Here is a 21,714-nt window from a genome sequence, read left to right on the forward strand (position 1 = left end):
TTGTTCTTGCCTTGATATCTCTGTCAATTTATGATTGGTTTATTACCCTTTGGATAGTCCCCAGCAATTTCCTTTGTGAGGGCCTGGATATTCTTGTTGACAATGTGGTTGTGACATATGTGGTTGCAAGATATAATAATGACACTTACCTTAAAACCATAGTGCCTCTTGAGGGGTTATACTTAGCTGTATCTGGGGGGTCTTGATGTACCAGACCCCAGTTTTCTGAAACACCATATATAGATAGGAACTTCACAGAGAGTACTTTGAGAAACAATGGTCTCAACGACTGCAGATTAAAATGGCCTGGACTCTTAAAAAATGGCAGTGACAGACTAAGGAGCTAGTCCAAATTAAAGGAAATTAAAGAGACTTGACAACTAAATGTAAAACATGGTCTTTGATTAAATCCTGGATCATGAAAAAAATCACTATACAGGACAGTGTTGAGACAGTGAAATTCAAATATGGCTCTTAAGTTAGATTCATAGTATTGTAACAATGTTAAATATCCTGAATTTAACAATTATGTGATTATTATAAAAGAATGTCCTGTTCATTAGAAATAAATGTTCACTCACATACTTAGGATAAAGGATCAGAATGTCTTCAACTTAATTCTGAAATGTTTCAACATAGAAAAGAATTTTACTCAGAGAGTGTATGAGAACAGGACATACTACAACTCATTATAATATTATTGCACCCACTTGAATCAAACTGTGAAATATGATGTATTAAGAACTATGTAATGTTTTGAACGACCAACAATAAAAAAAAAAAAGAAACAATTGGTGAAGTGAATAGAGAGCCTACATCTTGGGAGCACCTTTTTACCATATGCACATCAGATAGAGAACTAATCCTAGGATATATAACGATCTCAAAAATCTTAACACCAAAAAATAATAATAATAATAATAATATTGCAACTTTTTTGGATAGGCTTGGACTTTTCATCCTTCACACTAATAAACACATACCCAACTAAATGCAACGTGTGATCCCAGATTGTTATCTTTTTTTTTAATTAATAAAGCATGTTTTATTTAGTAAAACCTCATGAGTGTGAATGTGGGCCAGACATAGGCAAAGTGTGCAGGATTAGAGGTGTGGGTGGAGAGTTTATGGCACTGCTGGGACCTGACTCAGGGAGGAGATGTGGTAATGATAGAGGAGCCAGTGGTCAGAAGACAGGGTAGACAGTCCTTTGGTAATGTATTATGAAACTTTCTGAGGATGAGGAGAGAAGCCTGGCCAGGAAGGGGTATAGCTATCCCTGCAAGTCTAAGGAAACTCAAGCACCCAGCAGCGGCAGGACTCTTGCAGATCATCTGTGGTCACAAAGGCCAGAGCAGCAAGCAGCCTCTACATTGATTCCAGAGCTGCAGGTTGGTTCTCAAAATGGGTATGCTAACAGTGAAAAAAGATCTAAACACTCAAGCATCATCTCTTTGGCTTCATCATTCAAAGATGAGAAATGTTAACAGCAGAGCCCAGGTAAAAGTCTAGATCATTTTCATTTCAGTTATCAAACAGATTTTAAAAGATACCTCCTCCTCTCCCATAAAAACAGCAAAAAGTACTAGGCGTGGGGGCGCACACCTGTAATCCCAGAGGCTGAGACAAGAGGATCACTGAATTCAAAGCCACTCTCGGCAACATAGTGAGGTCCTAAGCAACTTAGAGAGACCCTGTCTCAAAATAAAATATGAAAAAAGGGGATGTTGGGCTAGGGTTGTCGCTCAATGGTAGAGTGCTTGCCCAGCATGTGTGAAACACTGGGTTTGATCCTCAGCACCACATATTAATACATAGAATAAAGGTATGATGTCCATCTACAAATACATACACACACACACACATATATAAAGGGGATGTTAAGTGCCCCTGGGTTCAAGTCCTGGTACCAAAAAGAAAAATTTAAAAAAAAACAGAACCCCAAAGTTGTCAGGCATCACCATCTCTTGATGGGTCCAGTTCCGGAACCAAGTCTCCCTAGCCAATGGAACCCTCATTCCACCCCCAACATCAGATATAATTTTTGGTGAGGTACTCAGAGGGTTCCCCAGAGGGATAATACAGGAGAGATGCTAAATAGCCAGCTAGGTAGTTGTTGGAACCCTGGGACTCTCTAGAAGGGTAAGTACAGCACAGCAATCCTCTATACAGCAGCAGAGGTCCCCAGCTCTCACTTTTGGGCCTTGGTCACCAAGGGGGCTGTATAAATCCTAGAAAATGGATCAGGACCCCAGAGATGACAAATTTGATCCCAAAGATGAGCACCAGGTGGGTCTTGAAGTCCTTGTCTACACAGGTAGTGCACTTGGTCCTGGCCAGGAAAACCAGCAGGCAGAATAGGGTCATAAGGATGGTGATAATAGAGGGGTGCACATTACAAATGGCACACCTTGCACTGTATCCAGTACTTTGACTCTGTCAGACATACACAGCCGTGCTCATACCACCTTGGCCTCCACAATGTGGTTGCCAGTAAATGTAGTCACTTTCCACATGGGCAGGACTTAAGAAACCAGGGCCTTCACCCCACCCAGCAAAGTTAGGATAATTCCTAGGATTTGTAGACCAGTAGAGGCCAATACAAGGTTGAAGAGGTTACAATGAGGACCAGAGAGATCCAGAGGCCAGGTGTGGGGTTGGGGATGGAGACAAGGTTTTACAAGAGGCAATGATATTACTGGACAACTTTGCCTGAGGACAGACCCAATCTGCTATCTGGTAGGCAGCAGGCCCAGGCATCCTAGCCTGAGGTGGAGATGGGGAGTGCTGAGGCAGGGCTGTAGGGACCCTAAATGACTGACTTCCCAACCACCACTTATTAGCCTTGTGACTAGGGAACTTACCCAACTTTCCTGAGCCTCCATTTCCTACTTTGACAAATGGATATAACAAGCCTACATTATTTTAGTCTAAATGTCCTAAGATACAAATTAAAGGACACATTATTTTTACGTTACTGTTACACCCCCCTGGGTCCTTAAGAAAGCAGAAATTAACACTGTAAGGGTTGTTTCATATCTGATTCTCTCTACTCCACATCCTCTGGATTTGAACACCCAGAAGGCCAGGTGAGTGGGAGCAGGGGTGGCTAGAGGCTCTCGCTGTGAGACCCAGAGGCATCTTCTTATTTTTTGTGGTGCTGGGGACTGAACCAAGGGGCAAGTGCTCTAACACTGAGCTACATCCCCAGCAACACATTTTTTCAATGTTGTCAATTTTTTTCCCTCAGAAAATTAAAACAAATACTATTTTCTTGATTTTACATTTAATATAATTTAAAAATAACTTATATAAATGATAACTAGAATAATACTTTCTAATAAATACTGCAGTGGAATAATTTTTACAATATATTCATAAAATGAATTCAAACATAACAAAAATTGTATAAAATCGTCTGATTCTGTATCACATTAAAATCCAATTGTTGATTTAAAATATTAAAAAGTTAAAATGTCTAAATAAGCCAAGAAGAATTATATCTAATCTTCAGGGTAGTAGATTTTTTTTTCAAAATTTAAAATTAACAGTCACGTTTATAAAATGTGTGTGTTTGTGTGTGTGTGTGTGTGTGTGTGTATAATTTCTTGGGTACTGGGGATGCAACCCAGAGGCACTTTACAACTGAGCTACATCCCCAGCCTTTTTTATTTTGAAACAAGGTCTCACTAAATTGCTGAGGGCCTGGTTAAGTTTGTGACACTGGCCTTGAACTTGGAATCTCCATTCTCAGCCTCTTGAGTCACTGGGATTACAAGCATGTGCCACCACACCCATCAAAAGGTTATATTTTTAATTCAACGTTTAAATTGAAAAAACTTGCAAAATTCTTCCCCAAATTAGTAATAACAAAAGGGGCTGAGGTTGTAGCTCAGTAGTAGAGCACTTGCCTGGCATGTGTGAAGCTCTGGGTTCAATCCTCAGTACCACATAAAAATAAATAAAATAAAGGCATTGTGTTCATCTACAACCAAAAAAAAAATTTATATACACACACACATATTAAAAAGATATTTAAAAGCCTGACTTTAAAATGGGATGTATAAATCATCTTATTAAATGGGTGTTAAAGCATAATATTGGAAAAATATGCATTATACAGCACTAGTTTCCATCATTAAAATGAAAAGCAATAATGAAAAAAATCATTTTTCCTGTTTTAATTTTGAAAGACAATATATGGTCTTCTATTCAAACTTATTTTAGGTACAAGCTTTCACATAAATACACATATTCCATCCAAAAAATGATCTTTAATCAGAAGCTATACAAGAGTTACAAGGGCTTATGACTTTTATGTGTACTAAAAGATCTTGGTTTCAGAAGACCCGCCTTCACTCAAGAGGGGCTCTTTCTTCACCTTCAGCCTCCAGGTTTTTCAATTCTTAGGTTGTGAACTGGGAGGAGAGGCGCAGATAAAACTATGTCACCACAGAAGAATGAAACAGTTGCTCTGGGTATTAACTGACTTCAAGTTGTTGTCCTTAGAATAACATATTTAGCCTTTTTTACCTTTTATATAAATTTTTCAAAAAATCAATTTGTTTTAAACAAAGTTACCATACCTTAATTAGTAATAAAACAGACTCCCTTAGAGAAAAGATGAATGGCTTGGAATTGTGAGAATTTATCTGAAAGCCCTGGTGATAAGTCCCATGAAGCTTACTATGAAATTTTAAGTCTGAAAATGGTGCTATAACATCCTGTATCTCTTAAAACTTTCTCCAATAATAAGGAAGTACATGAGAAATTCAAGAGTGGAAAAGTTAATACAAAACTGGGAAAATAAGCCAGGAGTGGTGGTGCATGCATATAATGCCACCTTCTAGGGCTAAGGCTGAAGGATCTTGAGTTCAAGGCCAGTTTGGGCAACATAGTAAGACTCTGTCTCAAAAAAAAGGGGGGGGGTGGCGGTGCGAAAATGGGAGAGTGCCTAGGAAGAAAAAGAACATGATTGAAACTTGGGTCATCAAATGTAATGAAGAAACAACACACTATGCTTCTGGTGTCCATGTACAAATATGTAATAATGAATCTGAATCCCATCATTATGAATAACATAACTCACCAATAAAAATATGGAAAAAAGAAAATGAAAAAAACACACTATGCTACTTCTTTTCTAATCAGAGATTGCCCAATTCATGTCCTGGTTTTTCTGTACCAAAAAACATTTTTCTTTATTAATGATATTACAGAGAACATTTGGTGGGGTATAAAAATTACAGCAGATGGGCTTTTGCTTATTTTTAAAACTATTATTAAAAAGAGTACAAAAAAAAAGAATTGAGCAAGGGACATCCATCACAGTCTGTTACATATCTATCCATAGCTGGCTCACTCTGTCAAGGAGGAGTGAGGAGTAGAAGATGCATGCAATGAATTAGAGATTCTCTTGCAGGGTGAGAAGTGCTCTCCAATGGGCAGAACCCACTTAGGAAGAACTGCCTGTTTGCCTAGCCAGCTCAAAAAAGCTGACCTATCTACAGAGGTGCTTTTCTTTCTCCCCAAATCAGCTTTGAATCTCAATGAAACATACAACGAGTCTCAAAGAGAATAAAAACACACAAACACCAAGAGAAATAAGAAATGCACAAAGGATTACAGCTGAGATTTAGTCAAAGAAATAAAGTAAGACAAACTTGTAAAATATACTATTCAATGCTACAGAACAAGAAGAAATCACTACACAAAGTTGGTAGAGGTTTTAAATGATCGTGTTTGGCAAAATGCTTCAATACTACCATTAAAATGTGTAAAACATTAAAGGACATGATAAATATGTTTTAAAAATGAAATAATCTATACATTACCGCTTGAATAAGAAAATATTTAGAAAGCAACACCACCAAGAACAGAAAGGGTAAGAAGTAAAGCAAACTCAAGTCATTGTAACAATTGAAGAGTCATAGTGAACAGCAATATAGATACAGCGATATGATAGAAAATCAGGATATCCAGGTTGTATGTTTCATATCCCATACATAGGGATTCTCTAAGTGAGGGCAGGAACTTAATATAATGGCACATTCTTTGGCATCACTAAAACTGAACATTTAAAATGGACTAGAAAAAACATAACATGTTAACTCCAATGCTTCATGGGAGATGGCAAAGAAAACTAGATGAATTTTTTTCTGTCATTTATAAATCATTTGGACAGGTTATAACTTTGAAATCATGTAGAAAATAAATTTGTTACTTATTTTAAAATTCCATTGAGTAGCAAAATCTTAAGAATTGGAAAATAAATATTTTAACACTTTAATTTTGAGTATATATATTCATAAACCTGGAAAGGCCAGGCAAATATACATAGTACTAAAGATAAAATAAAATTAGATAAGTAAATTTGCACAGCAAAAGTCAAACCCATTGTGTACAAGAGATTATAACAAAACAAAACTTGTTTACAGAGGCATGCAGAGCTTTGAGGGCAACCAAATGGATGATTATGTAGGGAGAAGTATCCAGTCAAGAGCTAGCTGATAACCAAGCTGAGGCATTCATCCTCCTTGGGCACATGACTGACATCAATTAAAATGTTTACTAAGAGCTCTGTGAAAATTATAAATACCTGTAAACATGAAGTGCAGTTGTTCTTCTATGTAGTTCTCTGGGAAATATTTGAATAACCCTTAAATTCCTACAATTAAATCAAAAGCTTCATTGGTTTTGTTTTGCTATTTCATTAAACAGGTTGGCAGCTCTTGAACTGTAAATCCAGATTTTTCAATCTGGTGTCTTTGCCATTTGCTATTGCTGCTTGTTCTGGCTCAGTACTTGGATTCCCTAAGCAATGTTTATGAATTCATAGATAATCACTCATTTAAAAATAATAGTAAGCGACTGGGGCTGTGGTTCAGCAGTGGTATACTTGCCTAACATGTGTGAAGCACTGGGTTCGATTCTCAGCACCACATATAAATAAAAAAAAAAGGTCTATCAACAATTAAAAATTAAAAATAATAATAATAATTTAAAAAGTGGGTAAGGAAAGATTTGGATTCTATTAATATTTTATATTTTAAAAAAGAAAAGCAAAAATAGGATCTAATTGTCTTCAAATACCACATCTCAGAAAGTAGGTTCTCATTGCTGTCTCAATTATATCATCCACAAGGAAGGAAAAAGCAAACTTTGCATTTTAATACCTCAGTTACCAATTTCAACAAAATCTGTGAATTTAAAAAGTATTTAGTTGAGGCACCAGTGGTTAAAGAGTGAAGGTAGACTTCTTCAGCAGTTTCTTCAGAGGATAAAATTCTTGCATGAACATGATGAATTTCATCATCTAATTCTGATTCTTTTAAAATTTCTTCTTGATTGTACCTCACAGCTATAAGATAAAGATTAAAATTTATGTACTAACCAAACCGGGCTTCTCAAAAATATGCCCTAAAAAAACAGATTTCTTAAAATCACATTATCATAAAATACTAACACTCTCTTATATGTGAAAAAAGATTTGCACTTAGGCTTATGGAAATATAAATCTGTTCATTATCATAAAAATAATGCTGTTGTAAGCAAATCTTGGTTAAAAAAATATATGGCCATGTCTCAAAGGAACTTATTTTAACTACTGCTTTTTTAAAAATTTTTTAATTTGTTCTTTTTAGATGTACATGACAGTAACGTATATTTTGGCATATTATATATACATAGAGTTTAACAAATTCTAATTAGGATCTATTCTTATATGCAGAGTTACCCTGGTTGTGTGTTCAAATATAAGGACAGGAAATTTATGTTCCAGTTAATTCTACTGTCTTTCCTATTCCCCTCTCCACTCCCTTCCCTTTGTTTGCCTTTGTCTAATCCAGTGGACTTCTATTCTTCCCTTCCCTATTTTCCCTTGTTGTGGATTAGTGTCCACATATCAGAAAGAACATTTGGCCTTTCTTTTTTGGGACTGGCTTATTTCACTTAGAAAGAATTAAAGTTTTTACGTGGGGATGTGGCTCAGTGATAGAGTATTTGCCTAGCATGCATAAGGCCCTGGGTTCCATCCCCAACACTAAAAACAAATAAATAAGTCTAAAGAATAATGATCTTTTTTAAAATCAAATTTTTCTTTTTTCTTTTTTTTGGGGGGAGGAGGGGTACTATAGATTGAACCCAGAGGCACTTTACCATTAAGCTATATCCCCCATCCTTTTTTTGTTTTGAAATAGGGTCTCACTGAATTGCTGAGGATGGCCTTGAACTTGTGATCCTCCTGCCCCAACCTCCCAAATTGCTGGGATTAAAGGTATGCTTCAACTGCACCCAGCTCTTTTCTTTTTTGAGATGGAGTCTTGGTATGTTGCCCAATCTGGCTTCAAACTCCTAGACTCAAAAAATCCTCCTACCTCACTTTCTCTTCCAAATGACTGGAACAGGTAGAGCCACTGCACCTGTCTAAAATCAAATTTAATAATATATACCTAAGGGTACTATAAAATTTGTTTCAGGAAAATTCATACATAAAACTCAAAATTACTAATACATACCACTTAGTTAGCTAAGCCAAAGCTATTTAACATCTAAAGAAACAAATACAATGTCATACATTAAATTTAGCCCCAATACTTTTTTTCTCCAATATTTTCTATTAACTATAAAGAATAATATTTGCAATTTTCTCAGAAGTAACATTCAGTCATAAATGCCCAGAACTGGAATTACTTAGGTCCATAAGTAATTTTAGGTTTCACAATTCTTTTTTGAATAATATAAATTATAATAATTTGCTGGAAACCGTGAGATGTTGTTACCAGAGGCTGAAAGTCAACTGTAGAGTGACCCTGGGTCTTCGGGTATAATACCTATGATTAGGAAAATTGGCCTGGCACAGAAACAAGTACAACAAGGCAAGGATGGTAATTAGAGCAAGTTTATTGCAAGGTGAGGTAAAGGAAAGAGAAAGTGAGATACCCTAGAAAGAGGGGTGGGAAGACTGGCTAGGGACAGAAATGCACAGCAATGGTTAGGCTGCAGGCTTTTGTTAGGATATGGTGCAGTGGTGTGAAACCTTGGAGTGGCAGTAAGCACACTTCTTTAGGCTGGTTCCTTGTTCAGCTGCTTCCCATTAGGGGGAAGTCATATGCTGCGCTATGTAAAAATTGAGGGCAAAGGCCTATGTACTGGAGTTCCTCTCTCTGACCTAGCACCATGGGTGAAGTTTTTATAAAGGTCAGCTGATTCTTGGAGCAGCTTGCAGGTGCATGCCCAATCCTAGGAACATGGGGAAAGGGCATAGTCAATGGTACTATTCAGTGACTCTGAGTAGTCTTCCCATCTTCCTTAGATGGATTTCTTCTATAGCCCCCTCACACAAAAGGGGTGGAACAGGTATGAATTATGTCCTTATGTCATCACATGACGGCTATTAAGTCCTCTGGGTCAATCGTCAGTCAGGAGTCTTTTTACAGATGTCCCCTCTTGTTTCTCTTATTCCTGCTCATCATTAGCTAACTACCTATGCTAATGATATGTCTACATTAATATCCATTCATTATTCTCATGTCAAAAAATCATCAAAAGAAAGTTCTCTTTCAATTACTTTCCACTTTAACCCCAGTTCACCATCTAAAGAAGTTTACCTTAAAAAAAAAAAAAAAAGGGCTGGGGATGTGGCTCAAGCAGTAGCCGGCTCGCCTGGCATGCGTGTGGCCTGGGTTCAATCCCCAGCACCACATACAAACAAAGATGTTGTGTCCGCCGAGAACTAAGAAAAAATAAATAAATATTTTTAAAAATTCTCTCTCTCTCTCTCTCTCTCTCTCTCTCTCTCTCTCTCTGTCCCCCTCTCTCTCACTCTCTCTTTAAAAAAAAAAAGAAGTTTACCAAGATAATACCAATCCTATCACTAGTCACAGAAGTCATCTGTAAAAGATTACTTCAAACCATCTTTCTACATTGCCCACAATTTAAACAATAGAGATAGAAATCCTGCTCTATCTTTAAAGAAACAGAGGCTATTACTATATTGAGTAGTTTCTGTATGTATGTGTGCTTATAGGCAGTATATAAAGAACTTTTCTAAATTGCTATATTTAATTTTAAGATTGATGATTTAAGGGGAAGAAAGTCTATGGTATGTTTCAAGCAGAATGAATGATTATTTTAAAATCCTTAAAATGAGGACTAATAATTTTTAAAAATGATTAATGTTAAGAGAAACAATGTAAAAATCATAAAGCTCTAGAGTGGATTGGCTCAACCTGCTTTTAACATGCATTCTCGTAACACAGAGGTAGGAAAATCAAACACTGTTATTTCCCAGACTCCCTTATAGTAAGGGTTCCAGATACAATTGGTGCAATCAATCAGGAGCACTCACTTGAGGTTTTCCTCTGAACAGAGTTACATGGAGAAAGAAGCAGAACAGGAGGTATCCGTTTTCCCGGCACAGAGCATGGCAGAGGTCGTGTGGTTCTGGAGCTGGCAACTATTCACAATGTTCTAACCCAGCAAGTGGCTTCCTGATCTGGCAAGCAGCTTCTTGACTGTTCCAAAGGCAGCAGCTTCTTTGAAGGTACACTCTTGTGATGTAGTTTCTAGAAGTCCAGCCTAGGTTTGTATCTTCAGAAGATATCTGAGAATCTCCCAAAGATTCTGTGAGCTATCTACACTCCTTAATCAATACCCTCTGTTTAAAGATACAGAATAATCTTCTGAAGGAAGATCCCACTAACTACAACCAAGAATCTTGACAAAGACAGTATTTGGTATTAAAAATTTGGTAGTAAAAATTAAAAGTGCAGCAAGTAAAAGCACCTTAAATATGGGGTTGGCACTGAGTTCATAGCTCAGTTGATTTGATCCCCAGCACCAAAAAAAAAAAAAAAAAGTCAGAAGGTGGGGAATGGAATAGTTGAGGAAAAAGGACTTTGGGCAATGAGACGACCTGCCAACCAAGGTTAAGGTATCTGACAAAGTAGTGGTAGGACTTCAGAAGTCTATCATGTGCTGACTGCTTCTTGCCAAGCATACAAGATAAATGCAACTCAGGCTAAGATTCACAAGTCTGCAGATACAAGGCAAGACAGCTTTGCTGCGGGAACTTCTCTCTGCCTACAATATCAATTGAGAAAGCCCCAAATCTATGTCTCTTTGAATTGAAAAAGTCAACTACTACTGCACTCCAACTGAAACCGTTATATCAGTAAAGGCTTTGAGGAAGCTGCTAAACTTTTTCAAGAACCTTCTCTTAAGAATTTTCTGCCAGCCAGGTATGTGCCTATAATCCCAGCTATTCAGGAGGCTGAGGCAAAAGGATCATAAGTTTGAGTCCTGCCAGTGCAACCTACGGAGACCTTATGTCAAAATCAAAAATAAAAAGGGTCAAGGGTTAATTCAGTGGTAGAGTGTCCTTGGATTCAATCCCCAAGACTGAGAAAAAAAAATTTTTTCTGCCTAGTAATAGAAGCTATTCTCAGAGAAAAAATCAAATTAAGACTGCTGCCATCCCATCCAAGACTATAGTCTGAAAGGGTTTCAAGTAGGTATCATTTGTTTAAGACCGAAGGGATGGAAAGAGCACAGAGGCCAGCAGGTAAATAAAGAGGTTCTTTCTTAAAAAACGTCTTTTAACTAAGTTAAAAATGTCTTTGATTGGGGTTACTCATGGAAATAACTGAAGGGGGGAAAAAAAAAAAACAGAAACTTCTTAAGTTTGGGGAGAACTATTTGGCCAAAAAGTCAAAATAACAAATAACAACCAAACCTAGCTTGCAACAGCCTGTAGCTATAAACTATCTAAAACGATCCTGGCACCTCCAAGCCCATAATAGTAGGAAGTGAATTTCTAAGCCCTTCCAGTTTCCAATTCCCATGCAGACATGTCCCTGAAAACTAATGGTCAATAAAAGCCTCCTATAGGGTAAAGCCAAGGACTTGAGGACATTAAATAAGGGACTTCCTCTCAGAAAAGTGAACTGGGGTTACCTGAAGGGCAAAATAAGGAATATATCCATGATCACAGCAGACATTACTATTTTTGCCAAGCAGTACTTTTTAATTGCTAGGGATCAGTGTCCGTCATATTTCCAATTCTTTCTTTTTCTAGAAGCTAGTTTGCTTGCTTGTTTGTTTGTTTGTTTGTTTGTTTTGCTATTTCCCTACACCTATGCATTATGTATGTGGTGCTTTGGGGGCAGTAAACTTGCCCTTCAGTTAGTAGGTGGTCATAACTCAAGGAGCCATAACCTAACCTGAAGAAAGGGAAAACACCCAGCTATGATGGTCTTAGAACCAATAGGTAATGATGGAGTAGATTTCTGATGGTTTCTCTTTGGGATGGGAGGAGTGTTTTCTGTCTCAGAAAAAGAATATATAGAGAGACTTCAGTAGCTAGACTGATTCGGGTTAAAACTATAAGTTGTCTACCAAACACTTCCTCCTTCCTTCTTCTTAGTAAAACCCTAACTTTTAGATAGTCACATTACTGTGTGGACTTTTCAGCCTCCCCAGCTAGGTTTGGCTATGTGACTTAGTTCTAGCCAATGAGATGTAAATTTAAGTGCTGCTGATTGTAGAAAATTGCCTCAAGCTGATTCAACTGAGGAAAGTCTTTCCTTGCCCTTCCCCACAGACACCAACAGCAATCTCAGTGAAAGCCGAGGTAGCTTGAGGATAAAAATCACACACTGAGGAAGACAGGAACTTCAGAGCCACCTACTTCTAGATTTCTTCTGTGTAAGGGGTGGGAAATTCTATTTAGTTTAAAACACTATAATCTTTGGTTTTTCTGTTATAAGTAACAGAACCTAATCTTAAATGATAAAGTATACAGAAAAAATACAAATGAAAACTAACTTGAATTCGTAGAAAAAACTATTCATCTTAAGAATTTCCAGCAGTTTTTGCTAAAAATAGGCAAAAGTTATCAGGAAACTCTGGAGAATAGTATGGTCTTTTCCGAATAATTTATAATATCAAAAAGACATTTATTGAAAGAAGGGATAATAAGCACCCATAAAAGAATATCTATCTTTATGAGTAAGTGAGGCTATTTATTTTCAAAGCAGTAGGCAGACCTTTCTCACTTAATAATAGTTTCATTAAATTCTGGCATGAGGCCACTTAAAAACTAAAGGAGAACAAGGGGAAGACAAAGGAGGTATGATGAATGTGTTTTCTTCCTAGTTATGGTAGATTTATTCTTAAATGTCTGTGTCCAAAAACATGTGTTCCTGTTTTAAAGATATCTTCCTTTATTCTGAATATGCTTTAAAATATTTATTGATCGGAGAACAAGGAAAGGAGGTAAAAAGATGAAACAGATGTTAACAGGTTTCTTCCAAGTTCTGGTGGACTTCGGAACTTTAAATGTCTGTTCAAAAGAAATATGCTCTCATTTTAAACATATCTTCCTTTATTCTGAATATTCTTTTACTTACAGATTTAACAAGTCTTTTTAAAAATATGTTTAGTGAATCATAGATTACAATTTAAAAACACATACTTTGGTAAGATCAATATAATTGATTAGAAAAAATTATTAATAATGTTGAAATAAATCATTTCACCATAAATGTAGTTATCAAATTATCAGCATCTCAAAAATGCTGATGCATAAAATTTTTGAAGGACTTTCATTTTTTTGTGATGCAAATTTATCAATTTCTACGAATATATAAAAACCATAAATCTTAAAGATCTAAAATTATACTCTATCTGTAATAAATGTGGATTGAAATTTATAGTGGTGTATTTTCCTAAAAAATAAACAAAATTACATACGTGGTTTCAACTCTCCAGTTGTTCCTGATGGAGCAATTCCTTGTTGTAATTTTTTCTGTTCCATCTGCTGAATGGCCTGTTGAATGGAAAAGAAAATATTTAAAGTAAGAATTATTTGACTTTTTACATATATGTGACCTTTGACAAAGCATCAAAAACTAATTGAAAATTGTTTTCAAACTATAAAATTTAGATTAATATTGTACAAAATAATTGTTTAAATACTAAAATTTAAAATACAATAGCTAAAAGTACATTGAAAAAGGATCTTACAAAAACACAGGCTTTAGAAAAGCACCTAACATCTATTTTTTGTTTTGTTTTGGTTTGATTTTGGTATCAGGATTTGAACCCGGTAGCATTTAACCATTGAGCAACATCCCCAGGCCTTTTTTTAATTAATTAACTTATTTAAATTAGGTATGACAGCAGAATGCATTTTTGATTCATTGTACACAACTGTAGCACAACTTTTCATCTCTCTTGTTGTACGTGATGTAGCATCGCACCATATGTGCACTCCTATATGTACTAGAGTAATGATGTCCATCTCATTCCACCATCTTTTCTGCCCCCATTCCTCCTCCCCTCCCCTCCCTTCCCTTTGAGTGCTTGCCTCATATGCACAAGGCCCTGGATTCAGTGGCCAACACCACAAAAAAAAAAAAAAAAAGTTTAAGGGCCAGGTATGGTGGCCTAGCCTTTTTTATTTTTATTCTTTTTATTTTGAGATAGGGTCTCACTAAGTTGCTTAGGGCCTAGATAAATTGCTCAGGCTAGCTTTGAACTTGCAACCCTCCTCCTTCCACCTCCCAATCTGCTGGCATTACAGGCATGGGCCACCATGCCCGCTTATTTTTGGTTTTGTTTTTGCTATTTTGCTGTGCTAGGTGGGGATCAAATCCAGGGCTTCATGCATGCCAAGCATGCACTCTACCACTGCACCACACTCCCAATCCCTAGCAATCATTCAAATGTCATAATCCTTTCACAAAATACCACCTGATGATATTCCTGCTTCTGAGCCTCAAGCTGATCATGCTGACGCTGCAGCTCTTCTTTTTGTTTCTGAAGTTCATCAGCCTTCTTCTTAAGTTCATCTTCTTGTAAAGCAATAATATTTTCATACTCTTTTAGTTCCTCCTCTGTGAAGAACTGCTGCTGATCCAATGTCTAAAAGAAAAAGAAAATGAGGAAAAAATAATCTTAGAAATAACCAAGTCTGATTCAGCTCTAAAATTTTATGATTAGTTCAAAAATATATTTATAATATTACATATTTTGGGTAAAAAAATGGGAAATAAGAAAAATATACTTATGTATTCATTTGAGCTCCAATTTGTCTAGAGCTGCATGGTTTTATCAATGAAGAGTTCCGTATCGTGGGAAACCCCTCAGTCCTGGGTAAACCAGAACAGTTAGTCACCCTACCCTGTTTTCTGGACAATTAAAAACATAATTTAAATGACAATTTTTATTTTTATGTAAAAAACACAACATTCTTTCTTTGATTTATTTTGGTTGATATCTCCCAAGTATTCTTTTGATATTGTGTATATACACATTTATATAGTTATAAATTGGTATACTTTTCTAAATCAATGTGGCAAGATATATTGAGAGACTAAAAGTTTTCAGAAACCTTGAGAATAGTTCTATTCATGGGAATTAATCTCAGGGAAATCATCACAGTTTGCCCACAAATGTTTAATTAAATGGATAACTATAATACTATTATTTATTATAGTAAAATATTAAATTTTGCCTAAAACATATAAACCTGGAGGAATGGTTATATAAATTATGCTGTAACTAAACAACCATATGTTAAGTAGTTATTTCTTTTGTGGGGGTTAGTACCAGGGATTGAATTCAGGGGCACTCAACCACTAAGCCACATCCTCAGTCCTATTTTTGTATTTTATTTAGAGACAGAGTCTCACTGAGTTACTTAGCATCTCCCTGTTGCTGAGGTTGGCTTTGAACTTTCAATCCTCCTGTCTCATCGTCCTGAGCTGTTAGAATTATAGGCATGCACCATCACACCCAGCCCAACTAGTTGTTTGTTAAATTATGTTTTGGAAAAATCACAATGAAAAATGTTCATGAAGTATTATCAAATAAAAAGCAGTACTTCATGAACATATAGTCATTTATATAACAAAAACATTTTTAAAAATACATAAATGTTTTAAGAGCTATGTAATGTTTTGAACAACTAATAATAAGAGAAAAAAAGAAATTCTTTAAATAAAAAAATACATAAATGTGAATATATGTGTATCTATAAATTAAGAATAGCATAATACACTGTTTACATATATGCTACATAACATGAGCTGTGTACTATTCCAAATTGGCATAATAGAATACATAATTTAAATGTTTACATTTAAATGACAGAATTACTAGTAACTTCTAATTTATTCTTTAAATGTATCTATATTTTTAAATTTTAATAATGTATATCATTTTATATTTAGTAAGAAGTATGTTTATAAAGACTTCTAATTATTTTTAATGTGCTAATACATAACAGATCCATTACTTCAAGCTTTCCAAGAATCAGGTTCATTATTTTATAGTGACATTTTATATAAAAAACCAAGACAGCAAGACTATACATGCAAACACAATAAGGAACAAAAGTTAAAAGTTGAATAAACTGGTGAAGACTTTCTTGAACCATACTTTCTATTTGAAGTAGATTCTATTACCTCCCAGCTATCTGGCTCCAAGAATTCTTTTTTTTCTGTAGCTTTCAAAAATTCTTCCAGAGTCACCAGTCGGTCTTTGTTAGTATCAACCTGATTAAAGAAAAACATATGTATAATATAAAATAAATATTTCTATATTATTTAATGTTTCTTTTATTATTAGAAGTAACTATCTTCTAAAGGAGGCTACTACATAATATATAAAAATTAGGACTGCCCTAACCTCCACAGAAAACAGAAAAAAAAACACTCAATATTATAATAGAATTAGGAAATAAATACCTTTCAATCCTGTACGAATGAAACTTTAAAATACAAGATATCTATATACCCAAAGATCAAAACATTTGAGTCAGCTAATCTGACTGGTTAAGTGCTACTGTCTTATTCTGTCACCAAATACCTATAATCCTCCTAAAAATCAAATGCTTGGGCAAGAAAAATCACCATTCCAAATGAGTATTGTTTTAGCCATGTGTAAAAGAGTTTAATTAAAGTAGTCCCTATTGTATGTTGTATGCATATATAAATATATAACAGCAAATCCATGATAATGTACGACTATAAGGTACAAATTTTAAAAATGTGGGAAAAAGTACTCACAACATTTTTTCTTAAAAAGAAACAACTAACTAAATTAAAACTAAAGTTGACTGTTTCTCCAAATCCTCTTAATGACTGATACAGACTGGCAAATTCAGTTACAAAGGTTAACTTTATAATAGTCAAGGAAATTCATTTGATATTTGAGGTACTTCCAAGAAACAAAGATCCCAATTCATCATTAACAGCTCATATATTCAGGTGACAATCACTGAAGTCAAACAGTGGGCTTTAGTAATCCTGCATCATATGATGCCCATATCACAAGTTTTTATCTTGGAAGGAGGAGGGGCAGGACAAGCACCACAAAAAAGGGCAAATATTTCATTAGGAGGGTCATGGAGGTCTTTCTAAAGAATGAACATTTGAGCACCCTTGAGAATAAATCTGGTAAAAGTGAGCCCAGGAGATGATCTAGGCATCCAGGAAGAAGAAACTTCTAAGTTCATATGCCTTAAAATGAGAATAACCTTGGTGAGAGGTAAACACCAAGAAGACCAATGTAGACAGAGTAGAGTGACAAAGTCACGAGACATGGGATCAGAGAGCAAGGCAAGGGTGAGTGAAATCATGCCATGACCATTACAACATGAGACAGGACTCATCTTCTAAGTGAAACAGCAAGCCACTGAAGTATTCTGAGTAAGAGAACACTATGACCTGACTTATGCTTTTCTTCCCCCCCACCCCCCGCCTTTGTGGTACTGGGGATGCAATGAGGGCCTAGTGCAGTGCTCTGTCACTGAGTTACATTCCAAACCCTAATTTATGCTTTTAAGAGATTACTCTGCCATCTGTACTGCTGTGTGGGTAAGTGATTGCAGGTAAGATGCAGAAGCTGAGATACCAGCCAGGAGATTGCCTTTTTTTTTTTTTTTTAAGAAATACTTGGAATTGAACCCAGAATCTCACACAGTACTCTATCAACTGAGCTACATCCCAGCACCAGTCAGGAGAGTATACGCAGGACAAAGTGGTCAAATTCCAGATTTATTCAAAAGGGAGATCAATGAAGACTAGCTGTAGGATATGAAGAAAGAGAAATTAAGAATGACTTAGCTTGAGCAACCAGATAAATCATACTTCATTCACTGAAATAAATAAGGCTGAGGGAGAAACAGGCCTGGTTATGGTGAAGAAGTGCATTAAACATGAAATGGGAAAGGTCAAACAGATATAAGCCTGGAGAACATAAAAAGGAAAAACTGGTGATTAATAATTTTGAATTCACCAGGGCGTACACAGAGACACAGGACTCCATTTATCACCTAGGGAAAGAGAAGATAGAAAGGAGAACACAGCTCAAGGCATGGCAACATTTAAAACTTGGGAAGAAGAGGAACAGACAGCAAGGAAAATTGAGAAGAAAGAGCAAGTGAGTATAAGGAGGTGTGGTTCCCCAAAGGCCAAGGGTTATGGTTTGGATACGGGGTACCCCCTAAAAGCTCAATGCAGGAATACTCATAGGTAAAATGATTTGATTTTGAAAGCTGTAATCTATTCAGTCCATGCTAGTTTGAATGGACAGACTGGGTGGTAATTGTAGGCAGGTGGGGCATGGCTGGAGTAGGTTACTGGGGGCTTTTCCGGAAAGATGCAGCTTCCCTGTGGTTCCTTTTCCCTCCCCTCTGCTTCCTGACCCCACCATGAGCTGAGCCATTTTCCTTCATTAGGCCCTTCCTCGATGATGTGCTGCCTCACCTTAGGCCCAGAGCAATGGAGCCAGTCATCTATGGACTGAGAACTCTGAAACCCAAATAAACTTTTCTTCCTCTAAGTTGTTCTTGTCAGGTATTTTGATCACAGTGACACAAAGCTGACTAAAACACCAGGTAAAGAAAGCATTTCAAGAAAGAGTGAAGAATCAACTGTATCAAATACAAGAGTCAAGTAAGTTGAGACAACTGAATTGGTCATCTGACAAGAAAAACTTCATTGGAGTAGTGAAGGCTACAGCACAGATTGTGAAGAAAACAAAAGGTAAGGAATAACAGAAACAGGAAGAGTAAACGACTGTACAGAATAATTTGCTGTGAAGGAAAGAATGGAAATGCAGCAATAAGTTCAAGTATGGTTTTGTTTTTAAGGTGAAAAATACTAGGTCATGTTTGTCTCCTAATGAGAATGATCTAATAGAGTAGGAAAAACTATGCAAGAGCGAAAGGAGGATAACAGCAAGAACAAAGTCCTTCAAGAGGAGATACTGAATGGGACCTCGTGCACAGGTAGAGAAGGCCTTCCATAGGAACAGCAGGATTTTATCTACAGTTGGGTCCAGTGGTGCATGTCTTTAATTCCAGTGACTAAGGAGGCTGAGGCAAGAAAATCAAAAGTTTGAGGCCAGCCTCAGCAACTTAGTGAGACCCTGTATCAAGATAAATAAGAAATAGCTCAGTGGTAAAGCACCCCTGGGTTCAATTCCCAGCACCAACAAAGAAAAACAAAAGTTTATCTACAATTAACAGAAGACAAGACAAAATAAATGATACAGATGCAAATTAGATGATAGATTTGATAGAGGAAAGATGAAGAAATTCTCTTGATTGCTTTTATTTTCTCAGTAAAATGAGAGGAGTGGGAGAGGAGAAGGAGGAAAGGGAAGTGTCTTTGAAGGTATAAGGAGAGGGAAGAATATGCCATACTGTCAGACTCTGATTGTGGGGAAGTGGATGTTCAGGGGGAATATACAACTGCCAGCAGAGGGCCTGCTAGCAATCTGTGCTTGGAAGACTGAAGTTAACATGTTTCCATATTAATCTCCAGCCACGGTCCACTATCCCAATATAGTAGAAAAAAAACAGGGCTATGAACTTAGTAGTTATTACAAGTGATGTACTTAGATAATCATCATTCTATTTGCAAAGGGCCTCATCCACCATCTATTTAATAAGAAGCATGCATCATGGTCTGACACCTAATTTGGAGGGGGAAGAAACTCACTGAACATGAAAACTTAAAATATCTAGTTGGAGCCGGGGTTGTGGTTCAGTGGTAAAATGCTTGCCTGGCACATGTGAGGCACTGGGTTAGATTCTTAGCACCACATAAAAAATGAATAAAGTAAAGGTGTTGTGTCCATCCATAACTAAAAATATATTTTTAAAAAATATGGCTAGTTGCTTTGAAAGGACAGAAATTAAAATTTTAAGACCCTGGTTGGTTTGGGCTATTTTTCCCAGCTATTGCTCCCTCCTGTAATAGGATTATACACCTCCACCCAGTGGCACATGACTTGCTGAACCATCCTGTAAGAGGTATACATACACTTCTCACTGACTGGTGACTTGACCCAGACATGCTTCAGTCAAGGAGCTATAATAAGTAAATGTGAGGTTTATCCTAGATGAACATAAGTCTTAAGTAATACAGAGTTTGACTTGGAGTTTCTTATGATCCAGATAAGACCCAGATAGAGACCATTCCTGCAGCCTAGAAATGATAAGACATGTACAGCCGAGCCTAGCTGGGCCAGACTTGGCCAAGCCAGCCTAACCCTGCCGTACCTATCTGACATTAACCTTTAAAGCTTATATAATATTAACAAGAAATGAATTTATTATTGCAAGCCATTAATGTGTTGGTATTTTGTGATTTTTCTTAGTATAGGTTGAGTATTCCTTATCCAAAATGCTTGGGATCAGAAGTGTTTGTGATATTGGATTTCTTTGAATTTTGGAATATTTGCACATACATAATGAAATATCTTGGGGATGGGACCCAAGTCTAAACATGAAATTCATTTATGTCTCATATATACCTTATACACAGCCTGAAGGTAATTTTATACAATTTTGCAAATAATTTGGTACAAGAAACAAAGTTTCATGGTATGAAATTCCCATTTATGGAATCTTATCAGTGCTCAAAAAGTTTTGAATTCTGAAGTATTCTTTATTTTGGATTTTTGAATTGAGGATGGTCAACCTGTAAAAGCTAATGTAGGTTTTTAAAATGCCAAATGTTGAGCTTCATTGTTTCATATTACTAAAAAAAAAAAAAAAAGAAAAGAAAAGAAAAAAAAGATTTTATAGTTCATATGCAATAGCATCTTAATCTTTTAAAAATAGTTTCAAATTATGTTATTTAAACTTAGGGAATCTAGCATAATATTCTGAAAAAAAAAGCAAAATCCAATTAAATACCTACTTTCTATCTTTACTTTTTCATTTTATGGGAATATTTATTGCAAAAACTTGAATAATCCAAAGAAACAACATACACTCTTAAACTTTTAAAACATACCTCACTCATTACATGTTCCCTCATTCTAAGTCTTTCTTCCTCCATTTCTACCATATCATCCTCTTCATTTTGGGCATCATATACTTTCTCCAACTAAAAATAAAATTTAAAGGCCAACATGAAAGAAGAGAAGATTAAAAAAAAGAAAAAAGGCAAGAACACTGAGTACTTAATAAACTCATTTACCTCTTTAGTAAATAGGGCTTCTAATTCTTGTTCATCCAGGAACCCATCATTATTGACATCTAAAGTTTAAAAGTTACAGAAGCAGAAATGGATTTTAATCCCTTGGAAAATAAGTACTTAAAATACAATTACTGAACACATGGCTTGTAAAAGCAGTAGAGACAGGAAACAACAATATACTGCAGAGAAGGGCATCTTCTTTTTTGTGCAGCTT

The 21,714-nt window shown here is 36.0% G+C and overlaps 1 protein-coding gene across 1 annotated transcript in view; it reads right to left on the minus strand.

The window, feature by feature from the left end:
• Positions 1 to 13,238: 13,238 nt before the first annotated feature.
• The window catches only part of Nucb2 (nucleobindin 2), a 37,333-nt gene continuing 28,857 nt past the window's right edge, over positions 13,239 to 21,714 (minus strand). The window contains exons 9-14 of the mRNA XM_026398985.2: positions 21,501 to 21,559; positions 21,315 to 21,407; positions 16,470 to 16,559; positions 14,755 to 14,925; positions 13,753 to 13,828; positions 13,239 to 13,342 (exon numbers count right to left, since the gene is read on the minus strand). Of these exons, the coding sequence (XP_026254770.1) occupies positions 13,335 to 13,342; positions 13,753 to 13,828; positions 14,755 to 14,925; positions 16,470 to 16,559; positions 21,315 to 21,407; positions 21,501 to 21,559 (497 nt within the window). The 3' untranslated portion in view covers positions 13,239 to 13,334. The remainder of the gene's footprint in view (positions 13,343 to 13,752; positions 13,829 to 14,754; positions 14,926 to 16,469; positions 16,560 to 21,314; positions 21,408 to 21,500; positions 21,560 to 21,714) is intronic.

The sequence above is a fragment of the Urocitellus parryii genome, chromosome 4 (assembly GCF_045843805.1).
Source record: "Urocitellus parryii isolate mUroPar1 chromosome 4, mUroPar1.hap1, whole genome shotgun sequence".
NCBI lineage: Eukaryota > Metazoa > Chordata > Mammalia > Rodentia > Sciuridae > Urocitellus > Urocitellus parryii.